The sequence below is a fragment of the Coregonus lavaretus genome (genome assembly GCF_964263955.1).
Source record: "Coregonus lavaretus genome assembly, chromosome: 13".
NCBI lineage: Eukaryota > Metazoa > Chordata > Actinopteri > Salmoniformes > Salmonidae > Coregonus > Coregonus lavaretus.
Window position 1 is genome coordinate 13009798 of NC_140000.1, and position 22321 is coordinate 13032118.

General features: G+C 42.0%; 2 protein-coding genes across 2 annotated transcripts in view; both read right to left on the minus strand.

The window, feature by feature from the left end:
- The window catches only part of LOC311139364 (sperm acrosome membrane-associated protein 6-like), a gene marked incomplete at its 5' end in the record, with an annotated part of 1014348 nt that overhangs the window by 874322 nt on the left and 117705 nt on the right, over positions 1-22321 (minus strand). The gene's annotated exons all lie outside the window — the stretch shown is intronic.
- Positions 12150-22321, minus strand: part of LOC311140205 (uncharacterized protein) — a 28871-nt gene continuing 18699 nt past the window's right edge. The window contains exons 2-3 of the mRNA XM_084175157.1: positions 21657-21722; positions 12150-21432 (exon numbers count right to left, since the gene is read on the minus strand). Coding sequence (XP_084031283.1) covers positions 13143-21383 — 8241 coding nt within the window. The 5' untranslated portion in view covers positions 21384-21432; positions 21657-21722 and the 3' untranslated portion in view covers positions 12150-13142. The remainder of the gene's footprint in view (positions 21433-21656; positions 21723-22321) is intronic.

Sequence of the window (22321 nt, forward strand, 5' to 3'; positions counted from 1 at the left end):
CAGTGGTGTAAAGTACTTACGTAAAAATACTTTAAAGCACTCCTTAAGTGGTTTTTGGGGTATCTGTACTTTACTTTTTATATTTTTGAAAACTTTTACTTCACTACATTCCGAAATAAAATAATGTACGTTTTACTCTATACATTTTCCGTGACACCCAAAAGTAATCCTTACATTTTTTATGCTTAGCAGGACAGAAAATGGTCTAATTTACGCATCTATCAAGATAACATCCCTGATCATCCCTACTGCCTCGGATCTGGCACTCACTAAACACAAATGCTTTGTTTGTAAATTATGTCTGAGTGTTGGAGTGTGCCACTGGCTATCTGTAAATAAAATAAAACAAGACAATTGTGCCGTCTTGCTTGCTTGCTTAATATGAGGAATTTGAAATGATATATGCTTTTACTTTTGATACTTAAGTATATTTAAAACCAAATACTTTTAGACTTTTACTCAAGTAGGATTTTACTGGGTGACTAACTGTTCCGAGTCATTTTCTATTACGGTTTCTTTACTTTTACTCAAGTATGACAATTGGGTACTTTTTCCACCACTGGTTATGACATCCTGAGGCCCATTGTCGTGCCATTCATCCGCTGCCATCACCTCAGGTTTCAGCATGATAAAGCATGGCCCCATGTCGCAAGGATCTGTACACAATTCCTGAAAGCTGAAAATGTCCCAGTTCTTCCATAGCCTACATACAGGGAGGGAAAAAAGTATTTGATCCCCTGCTGATTTTGTACGTTTGCCCACTGACAATGAAATGATCAGTCTATAATTTCAATGGTAGGTTTATTTGAACAGTGAGAGACTAAAAAAATCCAGAAAAACGCATGTCAAAAATGTTATAAATTGATTTGCATTTTAATGAGGGAAATAAGTATTTGACCCCTCTGCAAAACATGACTTAGTACTTGGTGGCAAAACCCTTGTTGGCAATCACAGAGGTCAGACGTTTCTTGTAGTAGGCCACCAGGTTTGCACACATCTCAGGTGGGATTTTGTCCCACTCCTCTTTGCAGATCTTCTCCAAGTCATTAAGGTTTCGAGGCTGACGTTTGGCAACTCGAACCTTCAGCTCCCTCCACAGATGTTCTATGGGATTAAGGTCTAGAGACTGGCTAGGCCACTCCAGGACCATAATATGTTTCTTCTTGAGCCATTCCTTTGTTGCCTTGGCTGTGTGTTTTGGGTCATTGTCATGCTGGAATACCCATCCACGACCCATTTTCAATGCCCTGGCTGAGGGAAGGAGGTTCTCACCCAAGATTTGACAATACATGGCCCCGTCCATCGTCCCAATAATGCGGTGAAGTTGTCCTGTACCCTTAGCAGAGAAACACCCCCAAAGAATAATGTTTCCACCTCCATGTTTGACGGTGGGGATGGTGTTCTTGGGGATATAGGCAGCATTCCTCCTCCTCCAAACACGGCGAGTTGAGTTGATGCCAAAGAGCTCCATTTTGGTCTCATCTGACCACAACACTTTCACCCAGTTCTCCTCTGAATCATTCAGATGTTCATTGGCAAACTTCAGACGGGCATGTATATGTGCTTTCTTGAGCAGGGGGACCTTGCGGGCGCTGCAGGATTTCAGTCCTTCACGGTGTAGTGTGTTACCAATTGTTTTCTTGGTGACTATGGTCCCAGCTGCCTTGAGATCATTGACAAGATCCTCCCGTGTAGTTCTGGGCTGATTCCTCACCGTTCTCATGATCATTGCAACTCCACGAGGTGAGATCTTGCATGGAGCCCCAGGACGAGGAAGATTGACAGTTCTTTTGTGTTTCTTCCATTTGCGAATAATCGCACCAACTGTTGTCACCTTCTCACCAAGCTGCTTGGTGATGGTCTTATAGCCCATTCCAGCCTTGTGTAGGTCTACAATCTTGTCCCTGACATCCTTGGAAAGCTCTTTGGTCTTGGCCATGGTGGAGAGTTTGGAATCTGATTGATTGATTGCTTCTGTGGACAGGTGTCTTTTATACAGGTAACAATCTGAGATTAGGAGCACTCCCTTTAAGAGTGTGCTCCTAATCTCAGCTCGTTACCTGTATAAAAGACACCTGGGAGCCAGAAATCTTTCTGATTGAGAGGGGGTCAAATACATACTTCCCTCATTAAAATGCAAATACATTTATAACATTTTTGACATGCGTTTTTCTGGATTTTTTTGTTGTTATTCTGTCTCTCACTGTTCAAATAAACCTACCATTAAAATTATAGACTGATCATTTCTTTGTCAGTGGGCAAACGTACAAAATCAGCAGGGGATCAAATACTTTTTTCCCTCACTGTCACCCATTGAGCATGTTTGGGATGCTCTGGATCGACAGCGTGTTCCAGTTCCCACCAACATCCAGCAACTTCGCACAGCCATTGAAGAGGAGTGGGACAACATTCCACAGGCCACAATCAACAGCCTGATCAACTCTATGCAAAGGAGATGTGTGACAAAAAAATTGAGGGAACATTGCTTATGAGGACCATGCGTTTTTAACGTGAGTAAATATAGAAACACGCACAGACACTAATGTCCCAGCAGCTTGAGGATTCATTAGCCTATTAAGTATATTTGCCTTTGAAGTTTGAGCACATCGACTGGTATTTACATCAATGAATAAAAAGCATTATTTAGCAATGGATTTTAAAATATTTTTCAGGACAATTTGGCTGAGAATCTATATAGTTTTAATTTTCAGCCAAAAGCCAGCATTTACCTGCTAACGGAAACCCAGCTATATTTCAGTAATTAGTCATGCTCCTAAATGCGCACGTCAGTGTCTTAAAGCAAACTAATTGTCAGTTATTGTTGCCCGTGGTGTAATCATGTCTAACCAGTTGGCTAATGTAGCCTGTGTGCCATGAGCAGATACACTTTTGAAGAGATGGAATCATATTACCGCACATTGAGTACGTTACTCATGCGTCAATGGGCCGTGCGGTGCATTCTGGACGATTCTGGGACAAGGAGCACTCTCCTTCAAGGAGTGAATGGGAGTAACTTGGGCACTAGCTCAAAAACCCAACATTAGCACAAATTTCTACAACAAGAAGTACAACATTACAAATATTTTCCGATATGTTAAATAATTAACTTGTGCTCAGTAATATCGTATAGCTTTGGGAATCGTGACATTACGTACTTTCGAGGAAAATAAGCAGGTTTCTCAACTCACACCCTGACTTTGAGAAGGGATTGCATGATGATTAGCTTAGCAACTGCGTGACGCAGCATGACAACATGAACGCGATTGGTCGACAGTCTGCTCGGTGAAGAGTTATGCCGAATTCAAGACAACTGGGAACTCACCCCGCAAAAAAAACTAGTGACGACTGGAAAAAAAACGTTTTTAATTCCAAGTAGGAAACTAAGGCCTCTTTCTAGAGCAGACTTTCCGACCTGAAGATCACTACGATTTCACAGTTTTTCTTCTTCAGAGTTCCCAGTTATCTTGAAAGCACCATTATAAGTTCCTCCACTCATTGCCCAATGGGATTACTATTTCTAATATCTCTGCCGTGAGCTCCCAAGTCGAGATAGCTGTGTCTTTTGGTGTCACAAGTTGGCTACTGCATGGCCAGTGTGAGACAGCATACTAGCTATCCTTCTAAATGAAGTGGTTACTGGATAAACTAGCTAGGAGTTGAACATATTTGGCTGAAAACAAACTAGTAGCCAGTTATTGCCCATGATGGAAACCAGAGGAGGAGCTATAGGAGGATGGGCTCATTGTAATGGCTGGAATGGAATTAATGGAACAGTTTCAAACATCAAATATATGGAAACCACGTTTGACTCTGTTCCATTGATTCCATTCCAGCCATTACATTGGGCCCGTCCTCCTATAGCTCCTCCCACCAGCCTCCACTGGTGGAAACGCATCTAACCCACTGGCTCCTGAAGCGCCTGTCCCCATAAGCTCCCAAGTATAGCTAACGTTAGCTCACTGGCATCGCAAATTAGCACTTCGCTAGCTAGCTGAGCTGTTTTAGAAGAAAACAGATGATATGAATCAAACACTGTAGCTAGCTAGCAAGCCCTCCTCGTTATTGGGGTGTGGGAATGTCAGATTTGTATTTACATTTTATGTTAACATTCATTGAAATTGGTGGTTACTACTGATTTCAGATCCGAGGCGAGAGAAATTGTCTGCCATGTTTTGTAAGGGCTCAGAGTGATGTCATGCACTCAAGAAGGCTCAACTTATCACTCCACATGTTCTATGCCAATACTCATGAAGATTCATGAAATTGCCTCCCGTTTCTGCAGGAACGTCCGCCCCCTCGCATCCCATTGGTTCCTGCATGAACCCCCCCCCCCTCAAGAAAGACATCTTCATGCCAGTGTTGCCAACTTAGCGAGTTCAGACCCCTCTAGCGACACATTTTCAAAAAAGCGACTAGCGACAAATCTAGCAACTTTTTCTGGTGTTATTGGAGACTGACGTGAAAGCACGTATCGTTCTTACTCTTCTCAACGAGCAGCGGGTGCTGCCATGGGCCCCACCCCTGTCCCAAAGCACTCACAGGCGGCCCAGTCATCGCGCAGCAGTCCCTCCCAGCTGCAGTCAGAGAAGGAGATGTTCCCCCCTCCGCGTCCAGACTGCAAATGAATCGCGCATGCGGGAAGCCGCCGCTGGCTGATGTAAATGTAGGGTGTTTTTTACTCACTTTTTGTCTCTCCCACAACGTTATTCCTCTCTCCTACAGCGTCCATCACAATTACATGCACATGGCAAATTATGCAAATTAGGTGATGACGTCATTTAGCGTCTTTTAGGACAGCCAATAGGTACTTTCCTTACTGAGGAGTTGGCAACACTGCTTCATGCTTGTGTGACACTTTTGAATGTGGTTCAAAAGGGAAATAAAAGTATTATCTGAGTTTTTCACTCCAGACTGCTATGTACCGGAGTCCTCCTTACTAGCTGCCCTCACCGTCGTTAACATAACTGCGGGAAAACAGTGCCCAACAGGCGGGGGCGAAGGGCAGTGTTTAATGGTGTCGCCCCCTGCCGTATGCTAGCTTGCTAGTTAGCGCCACCGTGTGCTAGCTAGCTTCCTGCTGTGTACCGAGTCCTCCTTACTAGCTAGCTAACACAGTGTCCTTCGCTCCCGCGTGCCAAATACCTGCCCTCGCTGTAGTTAACATAACTGTGGAAAAACAGTGCCCGACAGGCGGGGGCGAAGGACACGGTCTACCAGTATACGGCTAGCTACCGTTGTCGCCCCCCGGCCCTTCTTCTGGGGGGTTTATCGACTGTTGGATTCTATTGTGCATTACAACCACCTACTGTACTGGAGCGCCCCCCCCCCCCACCCTTCCCAGCTTAAAAATGGACCAATAGAAGTATAAAGAGGGATTCCTGCAGATGCTCCCCGAATTGCAGGCCCTTCTTGGAAATTTCGCCAACGGTCCCCGCCCACTTTGCTTCCTTTCATTTAAAATGAATGGGGCTCGGTTATTTCATACTAGGTGGATTTCAGGTGTTAGAAGTTATTGGCTACATGGAGGGATAAAGCATTATTTTAAGATATTTATACAGAAGTCAAGAAAAACGCAGGGCCCTGATATCAAGAAATAAACCATATGCATCTGATTTACTGCAGATCAACACGTCTTCATTGCATAACACAATCTAGTAAAATGTATCGACTTCCCTAAAATTATGCACCTGATGACAAGAGCGCGCTAAAAGAAAAAAGAAAACATGCATGATTGCAATTACATTTGTTGTTGTAGCAAATCAGCGCTTCACGCCATATTGGTGGGTTATCTATAGCTTTAATCCATGACATGTCTAATGTAACTAATTAGCAAACTAGCTAATTAGGTAAATGTTTGGAGAGTACATACCTACCAATCAAACTAAGCAGCTATACACGTTTAGAAATCCCACGAGTTTTCTGTAGCGCAATTCAATTCGACGATAGCAGACGTAGCCAGCTAACGTTAGCTACACAATCAACCATTGCATTCGCTGACTAGTTCCAGAAATTAGTGATCCAACTACTGCTTTTAAACTATAGCTAGCTAACAAAAACGTCTGTATGTGCGGTGTGTAGTTGAGAACAAAATTACCTAGCAAAAAAAAACATGCATTGACGATGTCCAAGAAAGCGTTTGTGAACAAAAGCCAGCTAGCTTGCCAACTAGCTAGCCTTGCTAACAACACACCATAATGTGGTTAGGTAACGTTAATGTGACACGACATCTTTCAATACAATTCTTCCAGATGATTGTGAAAGTTTCGCTTATTACTCATAACAGGACAAATGAACATATTGTCAAGTTGTGGAAAAATGCTAACGTTAGAAAGCACAATTTAGGTATGTCATTCTGAAATGTCCTCGTCGTTCAATGAAAACGACAATATATTTAGTAAACTCACCATCAGTAATTATCGTTTCTTACAGTATTTTGTGTCATCCAAGGCTACTTTCGTTCAGTATCGATTAATTTGCAAATTTTAGATGTATTATTTGTAGCCACGCTGCTTTTCGGGTCGTGCATTCCGTTGATGTGTGCTGCTACACAGCTGTAGAAAAGAGGGGTGCGTTCCAGGTGGTCTTCATCACCAGTCGCGCGCATACGTTATTTTTCATCGGTTATGGTTACGTTAAAAACGGACTGGAACGTAACCAGTCGCTCTGGGAGCGTTTTTTTCTTATTCCTCCCAACGAAATGGGTAGCAGACTGCTGTAATCTTAGAACATTCCGCCCACTAGAGACTCGGAGTCAGAGGGCTAAACCCAAACTCATAATGGCATACTGATGGGAACTGTAAATAATTATTCAGGCCAAAAACGGCGCTTAATGTAAGCCTCTATAACTTTATTCTATAGCCTACTTTTTGTACTTCAATTTGATGGCGACTCAAATCAACAATATACTGAGAAATGTAATCCCTGCACATTATACCATCGAAACTAGGGTACTTTATATTTACTATTGAGATGTTTTTACTTCCGTTTAAAATAGACAAGGATATTGTTCTCTGAATGGTTATAGCTAAAGATTGCCAACGCAATGGTAGCTGTATCCCAACTCACCTGTTAAGCAGATGGGGTCTTCTTTTCAGGTCTTTATTTGATTATTATTTACTCTCCAGTCAGAATACATGTATATAATACAGGAATATATATATATATATATATATATATATATATATATATATATATATATATATATATATATATATACACACATAAATACTGAACAAAAATATAAACGCAACATGCAACAATTTTACAGAGTTACAGTTTATATAAGGAAATCAGTCGATTGAAATCAATTTATAAGGCCCGAAGCTATGGATTTCATGACTGGGCAGGGGCGCAGCCATGGGTGGGCCTGGGAGGGCATAGGCCCACCCACTAGGGAGCCAGCCCAGCCAATCAGAATGAGTTTTTCCCCACAACAGGGTTTTCTACAGACATAAATACTCCTCAGTTTCATCAACTGTCCGGGTGGCTGGTCTCAGACGATCCCGCAGGTGGAGAAGCCGGATGTGGAGGTCCTGGGGTGGCGTGGTTACACCTGTTCTGCGGTTGTGAGGCCGGTTGAACGTACTGCCAAATTCTCTAAAACAACGTTGGAGGCGGCTTATGGTAGATAAATTAACATAAAATTATCTGTCAACAGCTCTGGTGGAAATTCCTGCAGTCAGCATGCCAATTACGCACACCCTTAAAACTTGAGACATCTGTGGCATTGTGTTGTGTGACAAAACTTCATATTTTAGAGTGCCCTTTTATTGTCCCCAGCACAAGGGTTACTTGTGTAATCATCATGCTTCTTGATATGTCAGATGGATGGATTATCTTGGCAAAGGAGAAATGCTCACTAACAGGGATGTAAACTAATGTGTGCACAAATTGAGAGAAATAAGCTTTTTGTGCATATGGAACATTTCCGGGATCTTTTATTTCAGCTCATGAAACATGGGACCAACATTTTACATGTTGCTTTTATATTTTTGTACAGTGTAAGTTGCATGGACTCACTCTGTATGAAATAATAGTGTTTAACATGATTTTTGAATGACTACCTCATCTCTGTACCCCACACATACAATTATCTTTAAGGTCCCTCAGTCGAGCAGTGAATTTCAAACCCAGATTCAACCACCAAGACCATGGAGGTTTTCTAATGCCTCGCAAAGGCGGCCACCTATTGGAAGATGGGTAAAAAAAAAGATACGCACATTGAATTTCCCTTTGAGCATGGTGACGAAATTAATTACACTTTGGATGGTGTATCAATACACCCAGTCACTACAACGCTACAAGTCTCCTTCCTAACTCAGTTGCCGGAGAGGAAGGAAACAGCTCAGGCATTTCACCATGAGGCCAAAGTTGACTTTAAAACAGTTACAGAGTTTAACCTCTACGGGATCGGTGTCCCGTATACGGGATGGTTGACCTAACGTGCGCTAATGTGATTAGCATGACTGTTATAGGTAACAGCAAACTTTCCAGCACATAGACATGTCTTGTATGGGCAGAAACCTTACATTCTTGTTAATCTAACTGCACTGTCCAAATTACAGTAGCTATTACAGTGAAAAAATAACATGCTATTGTTTGAGGAGAGTGCACAACAACAAAAAACTTATCACGGCAACTGGTTTGATACATTCACCTCTGAAGGTAAATAATGTGCTTACATTCAGTAATCTTGCTCTGATTTGTCATCCTGAGGGTACGGAGATAAAATGTAGCATAGTTTTGTTTGATAAAATCATTTTTTTTATTCAAATGTAGGAACTGGGTTCTACAGTTTGAACCCTTGCTGTGTCTGGCTCCACACCCACCCCGCCCGGCCATCTAGATGTGTGAAAGTTAGTGTATAAGCTAATGATCCATCATGTATGACATTCCTGGGAGTGTGTAAACTTACATTTTGTATTACCATATCATTTTTGTATGTTCTCTTCAGTTATGTACTTGAAAATGTATCAATTGACCAATTCGGCACATTTGGGCAGACTTGATACAAAATAGTCCAGCATTGCAATGCTTCACTGGATCAATCTGAAACTTTGCACACACACTGCCAAAATCTAAATTGCGCCTAAACTGCAATATTATATTGTGGCCATTCTCTTGCATTTCAAACATGATGGAAAAAAAATCTAAAAAAGAATGGCAGTTTTTTGGTTTGTATTATCTTTTACCAGATCTAATGTGCTATATTATCCTACATTAATTTCACATTTCCACAAACTTCAAAGTGTTTCCTTTCAAATGGTATCAAGAATATGCATATCCTTGCTTCAGGTCCTGAGCTACAGGCAATTAGATTTGGGTATGTTATTCTAGGCAAAAAAAAAAAAACGTTCCGATCCTTAAGAGGTTAATTGCTGTAATAGGAGAAAACTAAGGATGGATCAACATTGTAGTTACTCCACTATACTAACCTAAATAACAGAGTGAAACGAAGGAAGCCTGTACAGAATAAAAACATTCCAAAACATGCATCCTGTTCATAACAAGGTGATGTCATTTACAAAATAGCTTCCAACACTCTACTCAGCAAATTGGATGTAGTCTATCACAGTGCCATCCGTTTTGTCACCAAAGCCCCATATACTACCCACCATTGTGACATGTACGCTTTCGTTGGCTGGCCCTCACTACATATTAGTCGCCAAACCCACTGGCTCCAGGTCATCTATAAATCTCTTCTAGGCAAATCCCCGCCTTATTTTAGTTCATTGGTCACCATAGCAACACCCACCCGTAGTATGCGTTCCAGCAGGTATATCTCACTGGCCATCCCCAAAGTCAACACCTCCTTTGGCCGCCATTCCTTCCAGTTCTCTGCTGCAAATGACTGGAACGAACTGCAAAAATCTCTGAAGCTGGAGACACTTATTTCCCTCACTATCTTTAAGCATCAGTTGTCAGAGCAGCTTACCGATCACTGCACCTGTACATTTACATTTACGTCATTTAGCAGACGCTCTTATCCAGAGCGACTTACAAATAGGTGCATTCACCTTATAGCCAGTGGGATAACCACTTTACAATGTTTTTTTTTTTTTTCTTTTCTTTTTTTTGGGGGGGGGGGGGGGGGCAGAAGGATTACTTTATCCTGTACACAGCCCATCTCTAATTAGCCCACCCAACTACCTCATCCCCATATTGTTATTTACATTGTTATTTATTTTTGCTCATTTGCACCCCAGTATCTCTATTTGCACATCATCTTCTGCACATCTATCACTCCTGTGTTAATACTAAATTGTAATTATTTTGCACTATGGCCTATTTATTGCTTTACTTCCATAATTTACTACATTTCCACACACTGTATATAGATTTTCTATTGTGTTATTGACTGTACGTTTTGTTTATTCCATATGTAACTCTGTTGTTCTTTTTAATCACACTGCTTTGCTTTATCTTGGCCAGGTCACAGTTGTAAATGAGAACTTGTTCTCAACTGGCTTACCTGGTTAAATAAAGGTAAAAAAAAATAAAAATAATAATAATAATAATAATACTGCAAAAAATGTGGCAAAGCCAATTAACGTTTTGTCCTGAATGCAAAGTGTTATGTTTGGGACAAATGAGTACCACTCTCCATATTTTCAAGCATAGTGGTGGCTGCATCATGTTATGGGTATGCTTGTAATCGTTAAGGACTGGGGAGTTTTTCAGGATAAAAAAATAAACGGAATGGAGCTAAGCACAGGCAAAATCCTAGAGGAAAACCTGGTTCAGTCTGCTTTCCACCTGGCCCTGGGAGATGAATTCACCTTTCAGCAGGACCATAACCTAAAACACATGGCCAAATCTACACTGGAGTTGTTTACCAAGAAGACAGTTAATGTCCCTGAGTTGCCTAGTTACAGTTTTGACTTAAATCTACTTGAAAATCTATGGCAAGACCTGAAAATGGTTGTCGAGCAATGATAAACAACCAATTTGACAGCTCTTAAAGAGTTTTTAAAATAATAATGGGCAAACGCTGCACAATTCAGGAGTGGAAAGCTCTTAGATGTCCCCAGAAAAACTCAGCAGTAATTGCTGCCAAAGGTGCTTCTACAAAGTATAGACTCAAGGCTGTGAATACTTATGTAAATGAGATCTGTATTTCATTTTCAATAAAATTGGCAAACATATCTAAAAACTGTTTTCACTGTCATTATGGGTGAGAAAAAAAAATCAATTTAATCCATTTTGAATACAGGCTGTAACAACAAAATGTGGAATAAGTCAGAGTATGAATACTTTGAAGGCACTGTAACATTAATTTATAAGTCCAAAAATGGATGTAGCAACTGCCAATTGCCTCTAACTGTTTGAATAATGTTACAAACACAACATTTGTCACAATCACTGATTAGACATCTATGGATGGACACAAAATCTACACTGAGTGTACAAAACATTAGGAACACCTACTCTTTCCACAACAGACTGACCAGGTGAAAGCTATGATCCCTTATTGAGGTCACTTGTTAAATACACTTCAATCAGCGTAGATGAAGGAGAGGAGACAGGTTAAAGAAGGATTTTTAAGCCCTGAGACAATTGAGACATGGATTGTGTATGTGTGCCATTCAGAGGGTGAACGGGCAAGACAAAATATTTAAGTGCCTTTGAACGGGGTATGGTAGTAGGTTTGAGTGTATCAAGAACTGCAAGTCTGCTGGGTTTTTCCACTCAACAGTTTCCCGTGTGTATCAAGAATGGTCCACCACCCAAAGGACATCCAGCCAACTTGACACAACTGTGGGAAGCATTGGCGTAAACATGGGCCAGCATCCCCGTGGAACGCTTGTAGTCCATGTCCCGACGAATTGAGGCTGTTCTGAGGGCAAAGGGGGGTGCAACGTAATATTAGGAAGGTGTTCCTTATGGTTTTGTACGCTTAGTGTATGTAGCATGGGCATGGCACAATTGATTTTACCCGTTCAAATTTCCAAAAACTGAATGTAGTGTAAAAGCATAAGCCAACTATCAAATTTTGAATTAAGTCAACATAAAAAAAAAGATAACCAATGCATGAGCAAACATTACTTTGATTGTGATAACTACAGTTTCAAGATCATCTTAGGTTATAATCAAAAAGACAATCATACACTCAGTTAAAATAAAGTTCTCAATAAGAATCCAACAACAGATGACCAGTTGAATGGTTTATTTTATGTTTGTTAAATGTCTTTTGATTGAAATACCATTCATACAAAAGAAACACCCAATAAGGGAAAAATAGTATTCCCAAACAATTTAAACATTATTGTACAAATGTTGCCCTTGAACTACTACATCCAAAACACATCTTTAAGGCATTTGAATGATACAGAATGTTTCTAAACACAGTGAAAATGAATAGCTTACAACAATGGTCAATTTCATGTCAAATACTTAAATGGTTTACGATCATTTCATATTTACATAATATACAATGCTGTAGTTTTAGATTTGGAAAGTTTTCAAATGTTTAGAAGGGCTACATGGATCATACATGGCTAAACGTATCCAGAGGGTTAGGCAGAGTAATGGATTACCAAACAGAAAAACAATCCAAACGGGTCAATATGGATTCCTAAAACTGTCAATGACAGCCCATTCCACTTTATCTGAATTTATTCCATGGTCAAAAGCTTACATTTCACCTTGAGTAATGTGAATTGCAACTTTTGTAATTGCATTCAGGGCACATAACACATTTAAACAACTATATACAATTGAACATGGAGGCTATTACAAATTAGTGCTCTACGGAAAGGAGCTTATCAGTAATAGTATCAATGTACTGCAGTTCTGACCAGATTTAAAATGTTAAAATGGGGAGGAAATCTGTAAATACAATCTAAACCTTTTCACGAACCAAGTAGTAGGCCAAACATTTCTGAAAAGACATCAGGCTAAAAACACAGTTAAACATCTTGTGAGCCAGTCAAAAACTTTAAACGATTGAGATGGAAGTGTGAACACAAAATTGCTTAATGACTGCAAACAGCACCAGAAAAAAATTTACATTTCTATGACAGTACTGAGTTCATTGGACAATTGAACACAATCAGTGAGGCAGGTATTTTCTATGTCCATTGTCCAACTTGTCTTTTTACATTTAGTTAGTGGGAGGATTTTGAGGGTGGGGAAAAATATACTTATGGTCCAGCAGCATGAGTCTTTTGATGTTCCTCTAGAAGATGTGGGAAAGCAAACGCTTTGTCACACTCTGTGCATTCATATACAACTTGCCCAACATGACTTTCTTGATGCTGCCTGAGAAGAGACAGTCGACTGAATGATTTGTAGCACATGTCACAACGGTGGTCTCCTCCAGATTCCTGTTCTGTGTGCACTTTCATATGCAATGACAGGTCGTGTGCCGAGGTTAATGTTTTGGGGCAAACTGAGCACTTGTACTGGCGCTCACTGTCCGTGGCTTTGTATGTCGGGTGGGCTAATTCAGTGCCAAACTTATGTTGTCTTCGCTCATGGTCTCTGAGATATCTCTTCAGAGCAAAGGTCTTTCCACAAGACTGGCACTTGAATGGCCGTTCATTGGGATGCTCTTTGTTTAGATGCTGCTGGAGACTACCGTGAGAAGAGAATCGCTTTAAGCAGACAGTACAATTAAAGAAGTCCTCCCCAACATCCACCTCTTCTTCTTCCTCCATTGACTTTCTATTTGACAGATGTGGGCGTTCATGGTCTGTAACAGCACGTTGCCGACGAGCACAGTGGTGCTGGCGGAAATCACTGCCCAAGAAGCTTTGACCACACTCAGTGCACTCGTATTGTGTTGCAGCAGTCAGATGGCTCTCTTCATGTTCAGCAAGCTTGTTTTTGGTGGGAAATGTCAACTTGCAAACACTGCAATCAAACGTGTTCTCAGAGTGTATTGAAAGGTGACTTGCCAGTTCTATGGCATGAGTAAACCCGTGAGGGCAAATTGGGCATTTGTAAATTGTTCTCTTCTCTGAAACAGTTTCCCAAGCATTTGTCACTGAGCCTCCTTTCAGAGCTTCTGCTGCAGCCTCATCATCACCGTGTTTCTTTAAATGACTGACGAAATTGTGACGGTAGTTGAAACTCATGTGGCATTGATTACACTGATACACGTATGATTGTGGTATTTGGTAGTGACTGAGCTCGTGCTTATTTAAGTGAGATGCATGCAAGAAATGCTTATTACATTCTTGGCATGAATAAGGTCGCTCTCTGGCAGCCATGCACCCATGCTCAGACAGTTGTTCTGGTTCTTTGAAACGTTCATTGCAAACCCCACAACGATATTGAAGGTACTTCATTGTAGAAGAAGAGGCAGTAGGAGAGGGGGATGCAGTCTTCTCTGGTGGAAGTAAAGGCAGTGGAACATCCTCTGTCTCAGTGTGGATTTTCCGGTGCTCTGCCCGACTCATCTTGCAGGAGAATGTGCGATCACATATATCACAAGGGAAATTGTCATCGCGGTGGGTGCCCATGTGCTCTGCCAGCTGCGAGGGCCCTGTGAAGCTGAGCGGGCACTTGGAGCAACGGTGTTGACGGCTCTTTCCATGAGTATGCTTGTGTTTGCGTAAGGCAAAGAGTGAGACAAAGCCTCTGCCACATATTTGACACTGATACTCAGACTTGTGGCTCCGAAGGTGCTGTTGCAGTTGTCCTGCCTGGAAAAAACATTTGCCACATTCTGCACACTCATGAGGTTTTTCACCAAGGTGACAGCGTTGGTGATCCTCAAGGCTTTCTGATGTGGTGAACGTTTTCCCACAGACATGGCAGGGGAAGTAGTCTGCAGAGTCAGAGTCATTGTCCTCATTTTCATCTTCATCATTACTTGCATTACTTCCTCCATCCACATCAACTTCCATGTCAAATTCCTCTTGCACTGCAGTCTCCTTTTCCTTCACGTGGATAACATCCATGTTCTTCTGGGTTTGATGCTTCATCCGAATATGTTTAACAAGTGAACTTCTGATTGAATAGTTCTTGTTACAGACATGGCATGTATAAATTAGTTCTTTTGGATGAGCTTGGCTTTTATGGTTTTCTAAAGATTGACTGGTCCAAAACCTTTGTTGACACTCTTTGCAGACAAATGGTCTATTTGAGTCATGACAAGTTCTATGGATGTCAAGGTCAGACGGACAGAGAAAAGTCTGTGGACATTCTGGGCAAGAATGGGTCTTCTCATTCCAGTGGACTCTCATATGCCTTCCTAGGTCTGAAGGATTAGCAAATGTCTTACCACAATGCTGGCAGGATTTCTTTTTTCTTTCTAGCTCCTCGCGCCCATGGTCCTCTAAATGGCTGATGAGCAGAAGCCCATCTGTGAAACTTCGATCACACTCTGAGCACTGGTACTTGTTGCCTTGGACTTGTTGACCACAATTTGTTCTGTCATTGGAAGAGCTTCCTTTGCCTTGATTTCCAAAGGAACTCTGCAGTGTTAAATCCTTCAAGTCATCTTTGCAGGAGAAATTAGTCTGCAAAACCCCAGTGCCTGTTGTTTTGGAACCTTGGTTGAATACTAGGACAGTCTCTTTAAGAGTAGGATCCATCTCTGAAGTAATTAGAGTGTCAATTTCTTCCTTGGTGACCTTTACAAGTCTACATTTCCTTACATGTGTCCGACAGAAGTTTTTGTTCCAAAAGCCTTTCTTGCATTTCTTGCAGTTGAATGGGTACTGTCCTAAATGTGTACGCATGTGTCTGGCAAATCCACCCTTATTTCCAAAGTGCATGTTGCACTGTGGACACTCAATGGGTTTGTTCATATCATTATTTGGATCACTGTCTTGATTAAGCATGAGATTGTTATCACTATTCTGCTGAGTGTCACCATATCCTTCATCCATTGGCTCCTCTTTTATGTTCACCATGCTAGACAACTGCTCCTGTAGAGGTGAAGCCTGATTTGTTGGAGCTTCGCTATGCGTGTTGAGAAAGTGTTGCTGGAGCTGTGAGAACAACAAGAAGTGGGCACTGCAATTAGCACAGGAGAACCCTTTTGGGGGACTGCGAGCAGTGGAATCAGTTAGACTACGGGCAGGTGATTTACACTTGACAACACATGTCAGTAGATGGTTCTCGAGTTCTTCTTGAGAAAATACGTCGCCACATCTGTCACAAAGCACTCTGTCAAGAGGTTCTCCTTTGCACCTGTTCAAATGGCGCTGCAGGTAGTCCCTACGGATAAATCTCTCACCACAATTAGAACAGCCAAAAGGTTTCTCCCCTGTATGCAAGCGGGTGTGCACCCTCAATTGCTCACCACTTTTGAAAAGGCGAGGGCAAAAGGTACATTTGAATTTGCGTTTGTCTTTATATTGCAGCTGGATCCTCTGTAGAAGTCGGTTTGTCTCTCTAGATGGTGGGCTTGTAACATTTAGCTTTTCTGAATGCTTTGTTTTTGCGTAAATTCTTTGACATGCACCGACACTTGTATGTCTCTTAAGTGATTTTCCATGAGTAAATGAACTGATGGTTCTTATAGCATGTGACATGGCAATATGTCGGGCCATAATGCTAGGAGTGGGGAAGCTCTTTGAACATATACTGCAGTCAAACCCTTGTTGCGTTCCTGAATCGGTATTGTTCAGGTTATTTTGCCAGCCCCTTCCAACATCTGTAAGACTAATTTTGGCAATGCGAACCTCTAGACGTTGTCTTTTCCCTTTGCAGCGACTCTGGTGCAGTTTTAGATGATCATGCCTGGAGAAACAGCTGTCACAGGCCTTACAGCGATATGGCTTGACCTCTGTGTGTGTTAGGATGTGCCGCCTTAAATTTCTGGATTTCATGAAGGTTTTTGTGCAGATATTGCACTTATATTCAACAAGGCTGGCGCTTGGTGGCTTTTGTCTATTAACGCCATCACAGAAAGCTTCATGCTGTAAGCATCGTGACTGGATTGCATAGCTGTGACCACAGTGCATGCATGGATATGATCTTTCTCCAGTGTGTGACCCAATATGTCTCAGGAGAAGACTTCTGTACTTGAACTTGCTTGGGCAGTGGGGGCATTTGTGCTGCAACTTGTCCCTGCTACTGGTCCTAATTTCTAGGGTGTTTTTTTGCAAGGGCTTGGCAGAGTCGCAAGTCTTCTCATGGACATTCCGATTATCACTCCTTGTAAAGTACTTTCCACAATTCCTGCAAGGATGCATGTTTGAGTTGCCAGAATTGCTGGTGTTTTTTTGCAAGGGCTTTACAGTGTTGCAAGTACTCTCATGGACATTTAGATTATAATCCCTTGAAAACTTCCTCCCACAATTCCTACAAGGATGCAAGACAGTGCTGACTGGCTCCTCAGATTTTATGTTTGAGCCATTGCAAAGTCTTTCATGTAACTTGCGCCTTTGTCTGTAACATTTACCACATTTTGGACAGGGGATTACTGTATTCTGCATGTGACCATTGTGGTGCAGCATTAAACGGGGCAATTTTTCAAATTCCCGAGGACAGTATGAACACTTGTGTACTTTCCTTATTCTTGTCACCAAAGATTTTGATGACACATCTTCACTTTCTTTGATAGTGGGCTGTTCTTGCTTGCTTTGTGGACCTGGACACTTTTCTTGGTGCAACTGGAGATACTCTTTTCGACGAAAAGGTGCTCCACAACTCTGACAAGAAAATGGTTTCTCCCCTGTATGAATGCGTATATGGCGTACCAAAGAGGTGCGGGAAGAGAAGAGGCGTTTACAAAATGGACACTGACTTGAAGAGGACTCCGAATCATGGTTTAGGCAGTGACTACTCAGTTCTGTGGCACTGTGAAAGACCTCTGGGCAAAGGGGGCATCCCAAATTGTCTTCCTCTTCCTGCTCTTTGAGTGGTGGCAAGGACCCAAGCGGCTCAAGTTTTGAGGGGTGCCTCTGTTTTTTCTCTTTGAGTGGCTGCTCTTGCTGAAGTTTGTGATGTGATGCCATATGTCGAAGAAGATACACTGGGTACTGGAATTGCGATGGGCAGTCTGGGCACTGAAGCATGCCCTTTTTGATATGAGATTGCCTGTGTTGAATCAAGTCCCCAATGGTAGGAAGTATCTTCTTGCAAACAGTACATTGTATCCTTCGCTGGTGCACTTTTTTGTGAGCGACAAGATGGATTTCTTTCCCAAAACGTTTTCCACATTCCAGGCAGCGATATGGTTTGTCACCCTTGTGCATACTACAGATGTGTTTCTTCAGAGAATATGAAGCGTTGAAACATTTTCCACAGAAGCGACAGGAAAAGGGCTGGCTGCTGGCTTCACTGGAGAGCGGACCATCATTGGGCTCCTCAATACTAGCCTTGGATTTGTTTGAAATGGGAACTACGCTTGAGTAACTGAACGTGATCTTTTCCCCAGTGTTTTCAAATAACTTATGTTTCTTCATGTGTCTGTACTTTCCAGAAGAATGAGCAAAAACGGCTGGACAGTAGTTGCATTTGAGACCCAGCTCATTTTGATTCAGTGCTGTTTTCAGTGTTGGCTTTTGTGTTTTTTCTTTCTGGTCCACGTTTTCCTGGCGTTCAGCTTTGGTCCTTGAGGTCTCATTGTGCATATATTCCTTGAGGCAAACCAGTCTTATGTGTCTATGTCGGTTAGACGCATTAGTAAAGGTGGTGGTGCAGAAGGGGCATCTAAATTTCATGTCAACTTTCCCCGAGCTTCCCTGCGCAAAGTCTTTAATGCACTGATCACGTAAATGGCGGGACCGGTTGTAGGAATATTTGAAGAGGCGCGGGCAAAGAGGGCACTTGAATTTCTCCTTCGTCTCAGCCCCTTTACATCTTTTCTTGTGTCTGCTAAAATTGCTTGAATAATTGAATGTCATCTGGCATTTCTGACACTTGTATGACCTATAGGTGTTCTGACACTTAGGCCGAACGTTATAGGACCTTGTTTTTGTATGGTGAACGTTGTATCCATGCTTGTAGAGTTTTGCACTGCTTGTAAAGCTTTTCCCACAACGACGACAAACATGTTCCTTGCAAATGTCCACCAGCTTCACAAAACAATCTGGAAGATTGGCATAGGGGCTGTCTGGCGGGAGGACGTATGGATGTACAGTTGTCTTTTTGTAAATGCTGATACGTGGGTTTGTTTGAATCTGTTTAACAGGAACTTGTGAACTTCGACGCTGGCATTTCTTTTCACATAAATGTCTGTTCAGGCTACCACTTTGTGAAAAGTAAGAGCCACACCTATGACACTTGTGTTCAGTTCTAACCGAGTGGCTCTGCACATGCTTGTTGTAATCACACAGTCTGTAAAATGTCTGTGTGCAGTATCTACATTTGTGAAAAGTATGCCCGGCTGATTTTGTCTTCTGGGGTTTCATATTAGAAGAGAGTTGTGCGTTTTCATCAATAATACCACAGTGATGTTTCTTTGCTAGTGAATCACGTGTCAAGTAAGTACCACAGGTCTGACAGAAATTTAATTTGTTCTCAGAGTGGTTACAATGGTGGTGCTCAATTAGATGGTCTATACTTTGTGTGGTCTGTTGGCACGCTGCACACTGATAAGCCCCATCTATGTCATTTTTTTGTTCAGAGTTCCTGAGCAGTACAATAGGGTGCATGCGTTTCCTCACATGCAGTGAGGATTTCAACTCAGCTGCTAGGTCCTCAAAATCCCTCTTGTCTTCAATGTTATCAATAGTTGAATCTCCTCCCTCCTGGTTCAATTCAGTTGAATCAATAGACCCAGTCTCCCCCTTTTCCTGATTGCCCTCGATGTCACGCATACAATATTTTCTTGACAATGGTTCACCGTAGCATTCACTTAGCACTGGGGGTTCTTGCTCATCATCTGCCGTGAATCCTTTATGAAATGGCTCTCTTGTGTTTTCAAGACCAGCTTTCACAAGGTCTGGTGGCTCTATATGGTGCATCAGGTTCTGTTGGGATGTCTGGTCCTCTTCCAAACAAGACGATACATTTGACTCATCCATAGGTCTTAGCCACTCATTTTCAATAAAGGACATTGGTTCAATTCCAGAGCTGTTCAGACCTAAACAACGCTCCAAAAAATCAAAGCTACTGTGATCCTCTTTCCCTCCACTTGCACGAATAGAATCACTCTCACTTTCCTCATAGGTTGAGTTTGTACTTTGAGCGCCACTGCCAACGATCTCCTGAAATCTAGTTTTCAACGATTGATTTTCGGGAAATTCCAAACAGGACTCAAACGTTTGATTGCTACCCCCTAGGCCTAATCCATAAATGACAGAGGAACTTTTGCCATTGTCTTGACCAGCAACCTTTAAAGAGTCATTATCCTTAACTGAATCATGATATTCAAAGGCACAGGTATTATCATTCAGCTTGTTAGCAGCATCTTGAGCGTTGGATGTATTGATACCCTGCGAGTCCATAGTTCCTTGGGATAATGAATGTGCCTCTTTCTCTTTAAAGCTCTCTCTTATGATGGTTCCTTCATTTTGGCCTTCTAGGCTGCTGACATTTGAGTACCGATCCTCTTCCTCCATGTATCCCTCTTCCCCCGCATTCTGTGCTTCATCATCCAGTTCCTCTTTTCCCTCACTCACCGAGGCAGCCTGGCTTTTTTCGACACCTGAGGGAGCGTCTGTGTGTTGACCCTCTTGCTTCATGTAAGTCTCCTCATCTTTCTCCTCATGTGCTTCTCCATCCAGATGATCCTCTTCTCCCTCGTCTTCTGAAACGGATAGGCTTTCTGGAGCACCAGAGGTCTCCGAGTATTTATCTTCTTGCATCATGAAGGTCTCCTTTTCCTTCTCTGGTGGTTCATCTTGATCCTCCTCTACCTCACTCTCTGAAGCAGACATGCTTTCTGGGGAACCCGTGTTGGTCTCTGGGCTCTTCCATGCACATTCATTTCCCTTCTTGTCATCTGCAACCAGTGGAGTATCATTTGAACCATGTTTTAACATTTCACAAGAAGACCCTGTCCTGTCAACATTGGACTCTGAGCAGCTACTAACATCTGAGTAGTCCTCAGGAATGGAAGGGTTCAATAAGTCACATTCTTGTTTAAGATCATGGGAGTTTAGGTCTGCACCTGAAGTTGAGAGGCAATTACTTGAACTGGCTGCTCTAGCTGGGGCAAATAGGCTGTTGCTTGTGTGGTTAAACTGACCTCCATGATGTACTGGTTGACCCTCATCTTGCCAAACGACGTCATCATAGTATTTCTGTTGTACAAAATCAGAACTAGTATTGGAATTTGAGAAAAAGTTTGAACTCAAGTTCAAGTCCGAGGAAGTGTTTTCTGGTGAAACCACGGTGTTGGAAAGGTCATTATGCTCAATGAGGGTTTCAAGGTGGTGCGCCAAACTCTCTTCAGAATCCAAAGGCACATTCAAAGTCCTTGAATCCGACGACAATGGCGGAAGGTTACGAAAACAAGTGTTATATCCTTGAGCCATGCTCAACCTCCACAGGGGACCTGGGACCACTGTTTTCCAACACCCAATCCTGAAAGACAATAAATATACATGACAGATATAGTGTATGCAATATTCAATGATACCACATACAGTTCATTAAAATACCTTGGTACAAGTGGGTATTGGTGATCAAATGTTAGCTGTACAAGGAGAGGACACCATATCAAGATTAAGGCAAATGTCTACATTTGTTAGGCTACATTTCTTATTGTGTTGGTCTCTGCATGCAAAACAATTGGACCAAATACTCACCACCTGCTTTAGCATGTGTGCATGGGGTCCAGGTTGATGTGGGTTAGGCTACATTTACCCATGAAGCTAGAAAATAAAACAGAACGGTAATCAAATTTGATCTCCTAAATTTGAAATGTTGATAGAAAGTAACACTAAGTCAGGGCGTCACTACATTTAACAATTTCTGAATGGGCCAATGCCATTGGAACAGAGCTTGCAGTGGTTCATGAGTCGAAGTACAAAAGGATTTCAAATTCACAAACTCATCTGGCTCAGTACAGGCATTGCTTTGAAGAGTGGGACAAGTGGTGGCTGCAGAAGGATTGTACTGATGTTTATTTGCCCACAGTTTGCAGACATTTTCCTTAGTGGAGGTAGTCAATTTAGAAGCATTTGTGGAGCCCCGTACCCAAGCTGTACTTTGCCAGCCTGATTATGCATCCACCATAGTTGTTGGAACTGTGCTGGAAAGGACAATGTAAAAAGAACATATCCAAGCCAGCACAGTCCAGTGTCTTAGTTGGCAAGGTTGGGAAAGGGGTCTTAGGCTACACCGTCATAGATTCCTAGAATACGGACTATCAGCTAAGAGCAGTGGTAAGATGGCCCTGTCCAGAAACAACCCAAAAGCTACAGTGCATTTGAAAATAATTCCGACCCCTTCCTTTTTTAAATTATTATTT